The sequence below is a fragment of the Scardinius erythrophthalmus genome, assembly GCF_964197995.2.
Source record: "Scardinius erythrophthalmus genome assembly, chromosome: 23".
NCBI lineage: Eukaryota > Metazoa > Chordata > Actinopteri > Cypriniformes > Leuciscidae > Scardinius > Scardinius erythrophthalmus.
Window position 1 is genome coordinate 17522705 of NC_138243.1, and position 15235 is coordinate 17537939.

General features: G+C 36.7%; 1 protein-coding gene across 1 annotated transcript; it reads left to right on the forward strand.

The window, feature by feature from the left end:
* The first annotated feature begins 301 nt into the window (after positions 1-301).
* slc9a6b (solute carrier family 9 member 6b) lies at positions 302-15009 on the forward strand. The gene is made up of 16 exons (XM_081353684.1): positions 302-692; positions 2378-2577; positions 2674-2751; positions 2918-2994; positions 3348-3460; positions 3572-3677; positions 6712-6853; positions 6949-7054; positions 11844-11932; positions 12030-12143; positions 12238-12349; positions 12421-12574; positions 12668-12698; positions 12851-12936; positions 14128-14233; positions 14357-15009. Exons 1-16 carry the CDS (start codon positions 419-421, stop codon positions 14648-14650), a joined length of 2082 nt encoding a protein of 693 aa, XP_081209810.1. The 5' UTR covers positions 302-418; the 3' UTR covers positions 14651-15009.
* The last annotated feature ends 226 nt before the right edge of the window (positions 15010-15235 follow it).

A 15235-nucleotide genomic window follows, 5' to 3' on the forward strand; every position in this document is an offset into this window, starting at 1 on the left:
AAAAACGTCCTTTTTAGGTGTTATAGGCCAGTTATTTAATCTATATTATTTAAATACTATTATAGAATTATTTTTTAATCTTTATATTTGAATTAGCTTTTATTTTTATATTTTTGATTTGTTTTAGTACGTTTGTTATGTGGTTTTTATTACTTTTTGTTGTTTTTAAATATTTCTAATTTTAATAACAGTACTGAGTTTGCAGTATGTTACCACTATACTGCTATATATATATGTATTTATTTATTTATTTTATTCATACTAAACAGTTTAAGAGTCCTTTATTTTGTAATATACCACTTCCGGTCAAGCGGTGCAGGTTCTGTGAAGGTTGTTGTTGCTGCTCCTGTCTTCACACCGTGCATCGCATCAACACAGCGCTGAACTGAACGGCAGACCAGTCTCATAATAAACAGCCATGATGGGATGTCATAGAAGACGCACCTCCGTGTCAGGGGCTTTTATGCTCCCCCGTTTACTCTGCCTGATGTGCTTTGCTGTCATTAGTCTGGCTGAGAACATGGACATGGTAAATGTGGTGACGGAGAGGAAAGCGGAGGAGAGCCACAGGCAGGACAGCGCCAACCTGCTCATATTCATCATGTTACTCACACTCACTATCCTCACGATATGGCTCTTCAAACACCGCCGCTTCAGGTTCCTGCATGAGACGGGCTTGGCTATGATTTATGGTGAGATTTAGTTGATGTATTCATATTCAAGTTCACATTCAGGAACCTTGTGTAGGAGGGCACCAGGAATCTTGTGCATGAGCTCACTAATGTTCTCAAAGTACTTGTCAATCTGTTCAATAAATTATTTTGCAATGCAGCTAAAAAAATTAAAAAATAAAATACTTTCAATGACAACCGTGTAATCTCAATGCTGTAAGTCACTAATATGGGGCAAATGTAAAATAAAGAATGTCCATTTGACAGATTTACAAAACTGCGCAATTTAGCCAGATTTATATATTTATATAAGCTGTTTTTTATTAAGATTTTGTCTGTTTTTAATAATTATTGTGTTGTAAATACTTAAAGATCTAAATTGAAATATTAAATATATAATGTAATTGTAATTGTTAATAATTACATTTTTTATATAATATTGTACATTTATTTTAAAGCAGTTATTGTGTAATATATTTAAGATTCAAATTAAGATTTAATTATTTAAGTCTTAATTTATTATATTTTAATTAATAATACTTTTAAGTCTTTTTAATGCATTTATTGTGTAATAAATACTTTTATCTAAATTGAAATCTTAAATATAAGTATTAATTCATTTATATATTTTAATACATTTAAATCCATTTTTAATTCAATTATTGTTTACTTAATACTTAAATCTTAAATGGAAGTCTTAATTAATTTATAATAATCTTAAAGGTATAGCGGAGGATTTTTTACTTCCGGGTGGATCACCTATACTATTGGTCCTCCTAATTGTCAATCATTCTGGTGAATCAATCAAACTTTTCAAAAAGTGGAGAGGGCGGGTCTTATCTAAAATTCGGAAAGATCCTCCGCTATACCTTTAAGTCTATTTTAAAGCTGCAGTCCGTAACTTTATTGGGTTAAAAATTATCCAAAATAAAGTTTTGAGCAAGTACATAACCAGCCAGTGTTCAAAACTATCTGCTTGCCTATTCAAAACAGTAAACTTGTGATAATGTTTTTAATTCCAGTGATACTGGTGGATTTCCGTTGGAAATTCGAGCATGTCTTTGCGTCAGTACGTCACATCTGAGCATGTCTTTGCGTCAGTACGTCACATCTGTACACATAAAGAAGGAGTCTCGGTTAGTAGGCTATATTGCGTGTGAGGATGTTGGAGGTGGAGATTTATAGCCTTTTCTCACAGATTTAATTAAACTTGATGTTATTAAAAATGATTAATTTGATAATTAATTAATTAATTAATTAATTAATTAATAACAAATATTTTGATGGCGGATCCAGATAGGTTCAAACGACAATCACCAGTGACAACTAGAGATTCACCCGTTGTAAAACGCAAAAGACTTCGGATAATTCCGCGAATAACTGCAATAGCAGATTTCGAACATAGATGGCGACAAAGAGGAAAAACTACGGAGTGCAGCTTTAATACAATTATTGTGTAATTCATATTTAAATGTAATCTTAAATATAAGACTTAATTTCTATATTTTAATAAATTGAATACACGTAAACCTTTTCGAATTTTTCTGATTGTCAGATTGATTGTTTTACTTCAATAGCAATAATTGGTATTCTTGTAGAAAATATGATTACCATGATAAATAATTGCTTTTGTTATTTCTCTGTATGTGCTTTGCTTAACATAATGAGTATTAAAACACTATTTGATGTATGTTTTTCATATCCAGGTTTGTTGGTGGGTGTCATTCTGCGCTTTGCGGTCCATTCGCCACAGGACTTCAATGACGTCACCTTGAGTTGTGCCGTGAACAGCAGTCCCACCACCATCCTGGTGAACGTGAGTGGCCGATTATACGAGTACAGCCTGAAAGGAGAGGTGCGGGACAGCAAGGGCCATGATGTGCCAAATGCAGAGATGCTCAGGAAGGTACTGATGTTACCTGCAATTTTTAATATTGTTTGTTCCTTCTACTGGATGTGAGTGTATAATATTGTATACGGGATTTTGTTTTCACACTTCTAGGTTACTTTTGATCCTGAGGTTTTCTTCAACATTTTGCTTCCACCCATCATCTTTCATGCGGGATACAGTCTCAAACGAGTAAGAATATAATTATCCTAATGAAAAAATCACAAAATACATAAATAATCAGGGAAAAAAGAAGCTTGTTTAATCAGTAATTCTGTCTCTTTTATCAATGGCTGATGTGGATTAGCTTGTTTCATTTTTAGTAATCTTTTTTTTTTTTATTCATTTTAACTATCAGAGGCATTTTTTCAGAAATTTGGGGTCTATCCTCTCCTACGCCTTTGTGGGCACACTGACATCATGCTTTGTAACAGGGTGAGTGATGATATTTTAAAAAGAAAAGAGCTTTGCTATGAAAAAAGGGTAACGCTAGTTTACGGTCCAATTCTCACTATTAACCAGTTCTTATTAACATGCATATTACTAACTGTTTATTAGTACTTATAAAACACATATTTATGCCTTATTCTGCATTAACCATATTCTGCATCCCTTAACCCTACCCAATACCTAAACTTAACAACTACCTTACTAACTATTAATAAGCAGTAATTAGGAGTTAATTGAGGCAAAAGTCATAGTTAATAGTGAGAAGTGGACCCTAAACTAAAGTGTGACCTAAAAAAGATAATATTATATAATTCATTTTGGTTTTGTCCTCTGTGCAGGTTGGTGATGTACGGCTGTGTGGTGTTTATGAAAGCCATCGGTCAGCTTGGAGGGGATTTCTTTTTCACTGACTGCCTTTTCTTCGGTGCTATTGTATCTGCTACAGATCCAGGTATTGTTTTTGCTTTAAAATTAGTACACTGAGCTCTTATATTTAATATATTTAGCTATATTAAAATTCACTTCGAATGATTTCATAACCGAGTTTTTTAATTTCTTACAGTGACTGTTCTGGCCATTTTCAATGAGCTGAAAGTTGACGTGGATCTCTATGCGCTGATGTTCGGCGAGAGCGTCCTCAATGATGCTGTGGCCATCGTCCTGTCGTCGTGAGTGCACACCCTTTTGTGGTGAAAAAAATACACACAAAGTCCTCAGGGCTATATGTTCTCGCGTTCGGTTAATCTAAATTACACAGATATAAGTTAGTTACTACAGCCAGGGCTTGACATTAACACTACTGGCCACTTTGGCGGGTTTAATTTTATATATAATATATGTTTTTCAATTGTGTTTTTTTAAAAAGGCATCTGAAAGAATAAACTAAGTGTAATGTAGTGTTGTCAAAAATTTTGATTTTTTAATACATATCGATAATGAAATATCTGAAACGATTCCAGTACTTATTTTCCACAGAACACGATACCAGCTGCGCTTTGTCACTCCTCCCCTCACTCACGTTTCATTTTCTACCGGATGAAAATTATTGCTGTTACAGGGCTTGAATTTTGCCGTGGGATTGCGCGTATTGTGCATAATTTTACTCATTCCCGCAGATTTTGTGCTCACACCAAATTGAGTTCTTTTTCACTGCTTATTGCACTTAAACAGTCAAATAAACAAAAAATAATGTCAAAATGGCAGTCTTGGCGAGTCACGTAAACAGTCAGTTATGTTTTAATTGAACGTAAACAGTTGAGAACAGTGTAATGGATCTGTGTGTCAGGTCTTAAAGTGACAGCAGCCTAATAATACAGTACCTGCTGCCAAATTATGAGATAATATTAAAAATATACAGTACCAGTCAAAAGTTTGGAAACATTACTATTTTTAATGTTTTTGAAAGAAGTCTCTTATGCTCATCAAGCCTGCAGTTAAAAAAACAAAAACAAAAAAAAACAGTAATATTATGAAATATTATTACAATTTAAAATAATGGTTCTCTTTTTTAATATACTTTAAAATGTAATTTATTTTTGTGATGCAAAGCTGATTTTTCATCAGCAAGTACTCCAGTCTTTGGTGTCTTATGATCCTTCAGAAATCATTCTAATATGATGATTTGATACTATTTTGGAATACTTTTTTCAGGATTCATTGATGAGTAAAACGTTAACAGCATTTATTCATAAAAACAGCATTTATTCAAAATAAAAACATTTCTAACAATATAAATCGTTACCATCACCTTTTATCAATTTAACGCATCCTTGTTGAATTAAAGTACTAATTTCTTTAAAAAAAAAAAAGTTATTGTTCCCAAACTTTTGAACGGTAGTGTATATTGTTACAAAAGATTTCTATTCTAAATAAATACAGTTCTTTTTAACTTTTTATTCATCAAATAATCCTGAAAAAAGTATCTCAGGTTATAAAAAAAATATTAAGCAGCACAACTGTTTCCAACATTGATCATAAATCAGCATATTAGAATGATTTCTGAAGGATCATAAGACACCAAAGACTGGAGTACTTGCTGATGAAAATTCAGCTTTGCATCACAAAAATAAATTACATTTTAAAGTATATTAAAAAAGAGAACCATTATTTTGAATTGTAATAATATTTCACAATATTACTGTTTTTTTTTTTTGTTTTTTTTTTTTTTACTGCAGGCTTGATGAGCATAAGAGACTTCTTTCAAAAACATTAAAAATAGTAAAGTTTCCAAACTTTTGACTGGTACTGTATATATGGTAGTTTTTCCCCATGAAATACTGATGTCAAATGAAATTTGACAAAATAAATTTCCCCATGAAATTTATTTGGAAAACCACTAGCCACAGTGGCTGATGAGCAAAAAAGTTAATGTCAAGCTACGACTACGGCTACGTTCACACTGCAAGCCTTAGTGCTCAATTCTGATTTATTGCCCAGATCCGTTTTTTTTTTTTTTTTTGGCTGTTCACATTAAATTTTAAATGTGGCCAATATCAGATTCAAATGTGAACAGATCACAATCCTGAACTGACCTGCATGCGCAAAAGAACAATAACCAAGATGGCACGCAGTACACTGTCATATGGAAGTAAGCACGGAGGCTTCTGAAGTCACCGTTTACACGTTCATTTATAAGGTGATGTGCGCGGAAATCAGAGAATTTGTGGTAATAAGGAGGATGCAGACATTTTTTTTTCGTACAGTTTTTCCTCAAGTTTTGCTTGTATAGAGCTGTCACCGTAATACCAATGAGTGTAACAGCTCATCATCCCTCCACTGACTAACTTCACTGCTGTCTTCCATATTCATTGAGTGAGCAAAGAACTTCTTCAGGTATGTAAAATCTTTGGAGTGACTCTCATCAGCATAAAATTGTGACGAATTGACATAAAAGTCGCATGAAGTCCGATATTACTGTTCAGACTGAGGTTGCATTGCAAAACATTAGACCTGTATCTGATTTAGGACCACATATGGAAGTGACCCAAATCAGAATCGAAAAGATCAGATTCCATGTGGTTTGTGCTCTTCACACTGTCATGGAAAAAACAGATTCAAGCTGCATATGAGCAAGAAATGGGCCACTTTCGGCTGCAGTCTGAACGTAGCCTTCTTCTGTTTCATTATGGTAAATTATTAATTTTTAATAGATCAAGAATAAACAGGTTGTTTGCTCCACCTTTCAGAGGTTTTTGGTTGGTACGATTTTTTGATGTTTTTGAAAGATGTCCTGTATGGTAAAAACAGTAATATTGTTAAATTTAAAATAAGTGTGTCCTATTTTAATATATTCAGAAATGGGATGGCAAATCTGCATCATTGCTCCAGTCTTTAGTGTCACATGATCCTTCAGAAATCATTCTAATATGCTGAGTTGCTGCTTAAAAAATGTTTAGCATTATTTTCAATGTTAAAAAGAGTTGCTGCTTAATATTTTCATGGAAATCATGATACATTTTTCCAGGATTGTTTGATGAACACTATTTTCAAACGAACAGATTTTTTTTTAAACAGTATTCTTATTATGAATGTTTTACTGTCACTTTATATCAGTTTAATGCTTCCTTGCTAAATAAAAGAATTAATTTCCATGTTTTGAGTTATGTCAAGCACACAAGGTTTTCTATGTATTCAGTCAATCATGATAGGCTATGTCTTGTTCATATCCTAATATGAAAAAGTATCTTTCTCACCTTCTAACAGATCAATAGTGGCATACCAGCCTGAAGGAGACAATCGTCACACATTTGATGGCAGTGCCCTGCTCAAGTCTCTGGGTGTCTTTCTAGGGTTTTTCAGTGGGTCTTTTGCAATGGGGGCTGCAACTGGAGTCATGACAGCTCTGGTATCTTTATATCTGCGTCATTTACATAACTAGCCAAAATAATCAGTCTAAACCCATCTAAGGTAGTTGATGTATTAATATGTGCTGTTATTTAGGTCACAAAGTTCACCAGGCTGAGAGATTTCCCCTTGCTGGAAACAGCCCTTTTCTTCCTGATGTCCTGGAGTACGTTCCTATTGGCCGAAGCCTGCGGCTTCACAGGTAACTATGGCAACCCTATGATAGAAATCTTTGTTTAGCCACATGCTGCATATGACATAATGGAAAAGCGAATACTGTTGGTTTATGCAGACAGGTGACTTCTCTAAAATTGCTTTGTTACAGGAATACTTGATTCTAATCAATCGTGGCCTCAGTGCTCTAATATTTCTGTTTTGCAATATAATGATCGGCTGACTATACATTATCATTTATAAACATCATAAACTATATTTTGGTCATACTTTAGATTAGGGTCTAATTCGCACTATTAACTAACTATAAACTATGACTTTTGCCTCAATAAACTCCAAATTACTGCTTATTAATAGTTAGTAAGGTAGTTATTAATTTTAGGTATTGGGTAGGATTAAGGGATGCAGAATAAGGCATTAAAATGAGCTTTATAAGTACTAATAAACAGCCAATATCCTAGTAAAAAGCAATAAGCGTTAATAATGCATGGTTAATAGTGAGAATTGGACCCTAAACTAAAGTGTTACCTATATTTTTAATCAACTGTGTTATTGTTAACTAAAACTATTGAAAATAGTTCCAAAAAATATATATCTCTACAAATTACAGGAACGTCTGTCTGTCTGTCTGTCTGTGTGTGTGTGTGTGTGTGTGTTAACCACATATCTCTCGAACCGTTAGTCCGATGGATTTCAAATTCGACAGGTGTCTTGCCACGGGCACGAGTAAGTGCAGTGCCAAGTTTGACGTTGTTTGGATGAGAAATGCTAAAGATATCGTTAAATATAAATAATGTTGTGGTTTAAAAATAAACATTCTGACATTAGAGGGTTGTATCCACTGATCTATCCACTGATCTATATAATGTCATTCTATATATCAGTGGTTGTATCGGTCAAAGAAGCCCCAAGAAGGTTGTGGTTTAAAAATAAACATTCTGACATAAACACTCAGTCAGCTACACTGTTTACTTCTGAATATTATAGTTTGGTTCCAGAACGTGATAAATCCATTTTGATTAATTTAGTAAAAATGTGTTTTCTTTACCAAGAAAGTGGCAAGATGAAAACCACTATTTTCTGTTTCAAACTTTCACATAGCATCTTTAGGTTATAATATCATAAAAATTTCAAATCCAGATTTGGATTTTCAAAGATTTATTATAAAAACGGATTATTTTTCCCAAAAAATGCAATAAATTCATGACACTTTTTTTTCAAAATGCTATCATATTGAAAATATGCTAAGAAATATCTCCTGAACTTTTTTGACGGCGATCAGCGCACAAAAACTGATTTTGCACGGGCACTTTGCACTGCTCCCTGAATCGACGTGCTTATTCATTTGTGGATGTTAACTGAATCTGTAAGTCAGCTATGCTGTTTACTTCTGAATATTATATTTCATTCTGGTGCGCTTAACGTTATCGCTACTGTGTAATAGCCTATGCTATTCACCAACTAAACATATCCTATTCAATGTGTTCACAGTCTCTTTCACGGGCATCATTTGTAGTAGCGTATTCACAAACTGTTTGCTCAAGCATAGCGTTTTCTCGGAGTTCACTGTGTGCTTTCTACCATGCACAAATAAAAATGTCACTGAACTTTTGCTGTGTAATTGTAACAATGAGCACTCAAACACGCCAAACCAACAATTACTAAAAACACACTCAAAAACTGATTTTGCACGGGCATTTTGCACTAGCACTTAGAAGGTTGTGGTATACATAAACACTCAGTCAGCTACACTGTTTACTTCTGAATATTATAGTTTATTCACAGCCATCATTTGTAGTAACCTAGCCTGCTCCCTGAATTCAATGCGTTCACAGTCTCTTTCACGGGCACCAAACCAACAATTACTAAAAACACACACAAAAACTGATTTTGCACTGGCATTTTGCACTAGTCTATATATAAATACTTGATGAAAACTTAAACTAGAGTACTAAAATTACTAAAACTAAAGCTGAAATAAAAATTAATTAAAGCTAAATAAGAACTAAAAATGACAAAAGCACAACGAAGAAATAAGACGAGGAAGATGCAAGGCAAGATGAATGTAGAGCTGCTGGTCTCGTTGGTGTCGGAACATAAAGAACTATGACAAACGTGACAGCGACTACAAAAATCTTGATAAAAGAGAACTGTTATGGAGTGGTATTAAGCGCCATCTAATGTCAGGGAATGAATTTGCATGTTCACTCGGCTCATCGTCAGCGAAAATCGATTGGGTGTGAACACAAAAAACGCGTTGAAAAACGCTGGCGAATAACGCGGGCCTTTAGGATTGACAGGAGGATCTGGTGGTTAACTGTGTCAAAGGCAGTAGACAGATCCAGCAGGATGAGAACTGAGGATTTGGAAGCTGCTCTTGCCAGTCTCAGAGCTTCAATTACTGAGAGCAGGGCAGTCTCAGTTGAGTGTCCGCTTTTGAAACCAGACTGATTGTTGTCCAAAGGGTTGTTCTGTGTAAGGAAGGAAGAGATCTGGTTGAAAACAACTCGTTCAAGTGTTTTCGCAACGAATGGAAGGAGAGATACCCGTCTGTCATTTTCCAGATGTGCTGGATTTAGAGTGGGTTTCTTAAGCAGTGGAGTTACTGCTTAAATGCTGTGGGAAAGGTACCAGTGTGAAGAAAGGTGTTTATGATGTGTGTGAGTGCGGGTACAACTGAGGATGTCAAATGACAAATGGCTTGAAGTAGGTTAGTGGGAATAGGATCAAGCGGACAGGTGGTGGGGCGATTGGAAAGGAGGAGTTTGGAGACTTCTGCCTCTGAAAGTAGAGAGAAGGAGGGTAGAAAGTGTGTGTTAGCTGGTAAATGTGTGTGTCAATTGTGGATTGGTAAATTGGCCGCTGATGGTGGTTGTTTTATTTATGAAGAATGTGGCAAAATCGTCAGCTGTTAGGGTTGATGAAGGAGGAGGAGGAGGAGGGTTGAGAAGAGAGGAGAAGGTTTTGAAAAGCATGCGAGAGTCTGAAGAATTGTTAATTTTGTTGTGATAGTAAGTCATTTTAGCAGTGGAGATATTAGCAGAGAAGGAAGAGAGGAGGGATTGATAAAGACCAAGGTCAGTAGGATCTTTCGATTTGCGCCACTTCCTCTCTGCACCCCTGAGTTTAGAACGATGTTTGTGGAGAACATCAGAGAAGAAAGTAGCTTCCTGGCCTGGAAGAAAGGGGGCAGAAGTTGTCCAAGCAGGATGTTAAAGTGGAGAAAAGAGTATCACTGTTAGTATCTAGTGTTGAAAGCTGATCAGGTGGAGGAAGTGTGGATGAGACCAGAGAAGATAGGCGAGAGGGTGAGAGTGAGCGTAGGTTTCGCCGAAAGGTGACCTGTGGAGGAGTGTGTGTTGTGTTCTGAGACAGGTTGAGGTTGAGTGTGAGGAAGAAGTGATCTGAGGTGTGCAGTGGAGTGACCAGTGTATGGTCAGTGGAGCAGTAGCGTGTGTAAATAAGGTCCAATTGGTTACCTGATTTGTGAGTAGCCGCAGTAGATACTCGTTTGAGGTCGAATGAGGCAAGCAGAGTGTGGAAATCAGTAGCCTGAGGTTTTTCTAGGTGGATGTTGAAGTCTCCAAGAACTATGAGAGGAATACCATCCTCAGGGAAGGATGAGAGTAGCACATCAAGCTCCTCCAAGAAGCTGCCAAGCTGACCTGGGGGACAATATACAACTACAAAGTTGATTTTAATAGGGCTAGTTAGGGCTGTCACTTTACGTTCGAAAATCGATTGCACAATCGATCGGACCAACCAACACAAGTTTCAAAAACGAAAATAGGGAATCGATTTTAACGGTCTTTTCTCGGAACGCGTCCAGCTCGTCACGATACGCCCGCCGCGAACGCGCATCACACAGCAACTCTGACGCCTCATTCGCGCCGCAGGAATTTTTTACGCGCGTAACGCATCTTTGCATTGACTTAACATCGAAATCACTCGCGCCTGACGCGCTATTCGCGTCCGGTGTGAACGCACCATGACAAACACACATTATAGTTCTGCATAATGTTTCTATTTTTACTACAAAAATGTGTATTCTGCCGGTATTCAGACAGTCTCATGCATACAGATACAGATACAGATTCAGGCTACGGTCAACAATCGCCTACGTAGGCAACATTTGTTTGACTTTTCTAACCGTAAACACAGGCATGTTGAAGCCTGCAGTAATGTTTTTCATTGATGTTATGGCAGTCCACTCTGCTTATTGCTTTTCGAGAATGTTGCACTCCTGTTTGTCATTGTGCACGAAACTTCACGCCAATAAATCAACAGGAATATTGCTGACTTGTGCGCGTCTCAAGCACCCTCTTTACGTTCGTCCTAATGCCTGTTCGTTGTCCGTGGATTTGCCCATATTTGGCGTTTAAAATGGAAACATCTTTAGACATGAAAAATCGATTTTACAATCGATTCAATGAACACACATGTCTCAAAAATCGAACAGGATTTTTTCACAAAAGTGACAGCCCTAGGGCTAGTGATGGTAATTGAATGTGATTCAAATGAGCTGTTGTCACACAGAGGTGGTAAATTATCAAATTTCCAATCGTTTGCGTTGAGCAGACCAGTACCTCCACCCCTACCAGTCAGGCGAGCGTTGTGTGAGAAAGGGAAGTTAGTGGAGAGGGCAGCCGGTGTGGCAGTGTCCTCTGGTCTGATCCAGGTCTCAGTCAGGGCCAGTAGGCTGAGACCTGAATGACTAGAAATAGATGCAATGAAATCAGCTTTGTTTACAGCGGACTGGCAATTCCTGGCAATAATATTAATAATACTAAAAGAATCTTCTTTGTTTCTGTGTTTAGGTGTGGTTGCAGTGCTCTTCTGTGGCATGACTCAGGCTCACTATACATACAACAACCTTTCTGCTGAATCCAAAACTAGAACCAAACAGGTACCATGCGTTTGAAAGCCCTCAAACAACTGTACAAACGTTTTACTTCTTTGAAGATTGGTATACTGATAGTATTGTCTTCCATTTCCCCCAATAGTTGTTTGAGCTGCTGAATTTTCTGGCTGAAAACTTCATCTTTTCTTACATGGGCTTGACACTTTTCTCCTTCCAGCACCATGTGTTCAATCCCTTGTTCATCATAGGTGCATTTGTATCCTTTTGAAGCAGTGTATTTGTGCTGTACTCATGAATTGTGTACGGATAAACATTGACACATTATCCTTGACCGTGGCTTTCATTGCTAGTTGGCTATATTTCTTGGCAGGGCGGCCAACATCTACCCCTTGTCTTTCCTGGTAAACTTGGGCCGCAAGAACAAAATCGCCTCCAATTTCCAACACGTCATGATGTTTTCAGGTAATACCTTGCTTTTTAATGTGCATACTTTCCTGTTTTCTGTTGCTTATGATGTCATGCTGACCTCACAGGTCTCCGAGGGGCTATGACCTTTGCCCTCTCAATTAGAGATACTGCGACATACGCCAGGCAGATGATGTTTTCTACCACCCTGCTGATCGTTTTCTTCACCGTGTGGGTCTGTGGGGGCGGGACGACCCCCATGCTGTCACTCATGCATATTCGGTGAGTCTTACTTGCATTCTGGAAGCAAACTGTTTTTTCAATTTTTTTCTATATATTTTTTTTTTTTGCTTAAATGACATTATCTTTCCACAGAGTGGGAGTGGACACAGATCAAGATAATACTGTAAGTTCTACTCATGTCTGCTGGAAATGCAACTGCTGATATCAGAAAAAAACGCTGTTTAACATTCAAATATTTACTGTACAAATCTGTACCATAAGGGTAATATAACAGGCTATATTAACTTTCTTGTCTTTTTCTCTTTGCTCAAATAGGTCACAGCACCAGATGGGATGACACAAAGAAGTACCAAGCATGAAAGCGCCTGGCCGTTCAGACTGTGGTACACTTTTGACCACAAGTATCCTTCAGTTGGTCTGCCGAGTTCTATCAACATTTAATTGTTACACCCTTGCTTGCACCCTACATATTAGATTTGACAATCTTAGGCAACCATAATGCACTGTACATCTCCAATAGTATAGCCCCTTTCACACAGAAAGTCCAGAAAATACACTGATAATGTGAAAATGCTAGTGTTAATACCCCCGGTCAAAGAATCGCATGATAAATGCATCATTGCGACAACACAAGCGTCATCACTACTACACCCCTTGTGGCATTGGTCCTGCCTTTTGTTCACACAGGGCACATTCTTCACACAGAAAACACTCTTAACAATTCTATGGTAATTTTCTGGGATCAACGCTCTGTGTGAAAGGGGAATGTCTTCAGTACAGCATGTTAAACAGTAGAGGGCGCTCATGATCAACTGTAAAATGTAAATCAAGGTTTCGTTTTTCCATCTGGGATTCACTAATGACACATTCGTCACAGTTGTAGTCACATGACATGCAGGTAAAAGAATATTGTTTTCTTTTTAGGAAGTGTTTCGATTTATAATTTTACATTTTTGTGATCAATTACTAGCTTTTCATCAACTCATGAACCCCCTGTAATTCACTCATGAACACACTGGTGGAAACCCTGCCCTAGAATTTTCATTTTTCACAAACCGGACTAATGATTATTATGATTATTGTATAATTATTATAATTTGAGATTTCCTACCAGAAGTGCAAATTGTATATAAATTATACAATTGTATAAAAAAAGTGCAAAAGTATATAAATTGATCAAAATTGACAGTAAAGACATTTCTAATGTTACAAAAAAATCTTTTGTAATTTCTATTCATAAAAAAATAAGCAGCACAGCTGTTTTAAACATTGATAGTTATGATAATAATAAATGTTTCTTGACAGGCATATTATTATGATTTCTGAAGGATCATGTAACACTAAAGACTGGAGTAATGATGCTGAAAATTCAGCTTTGCCATTACAGGAATAAATTACATTTTTAACATATATTAAAATAGAAAACATTTACTTTAAGTTGAAATAATATTTCACAATATCACTGTTTTTACTGTATTTTTGATCAAATGATTGCAGCCTGTATATGTAACAGTATAACTAATAAAAACTAGTAGTAGTATAATTATTTAAGTCATTTTAAATCACGTTTAATCCTTAATGAAGTGGTGCAGTTATTTAAAACCCTTCCTCACACACAGCGGGCCTCCTCTCACTAACACTCTGCCAGCCTGCTGTGGTCCAATAGCGCGCTGTCTTACCAGCTCACAAGCCTATGAGGTAAACCATTGAACCATTTTTGGCTCATACTACAGTGTGGAAATGTGTAAAATCATATGAGCACATGAGTGTAATCTGAATTGTGCAAATCATGGATTTTCTTCCCCCCTCCCCCACCTCTAGAACGCCGGTCAATTGCATGATGAGGACACAGAGCTGATTCTAAATGACGGAGATGGTTTTATGTACAGTGACATGACAATCAGCACGGACGCCCATGGCATGCCCACCACCTCCACGGGCCAGGCTGGTCTTTACTCACTAGCAGGAACGTCAGATGATCCTCTCGACAGAGAGCTTGCGTTCGGAGGCACCCGGCTGGTCCTCCCCACAGAAGAGCATCCAGACCCGCTGACATCATTTCCTCCTCCTCCACCATCCCCGCCTCTGTCGGACCCTCTGCGCCACAGAGTCTGAGCCTGCCGGACAGCTGCTGACCTCTTGCTCTCTAAGTGATGCTCTTTTTTTTCAGAGATATCAAGTTAAATGTTTATTTATGCTTTTATTGGTTTATTATATTGTGCCATTAATATTTATTTATTTGTCTAGACACTGTTCTACTATGGTTGTGTTGGCTAATCCTTCTGTTTTCTTCCTAATTTCTCAAGAAAAACAAAAATGTGCCATAAAAGATTCTAAATAAATTTTGTGTTTAGTAGTGTGTAGCTCAGACTGAACGTCTGCTTCTATTGTGAATGCATTGATGTGTCTTGATGGATCATTTCAAAGCCATACATAACTTGTGGGTCAATTGTGGATAAATCTATTTTAATAAGTGCCTCCTGTTTCCTGGTGTTTCCTGTGGCTCATCATTACCTCATTAACATTTACAAAAAAGAGGTTCATATTTGTGAAAAAGTGATTTATTTCAAAGTGTTTCCGTACCCTTTGACCCTCTAATAAATTAGGATTTATGTACTTTTTAAGCCAGTGTTGAAAATTATTTGAGTGCAGTCATCTTTATTGATTAATTTACTAAAAAGGTATACTGCCATCGATTTC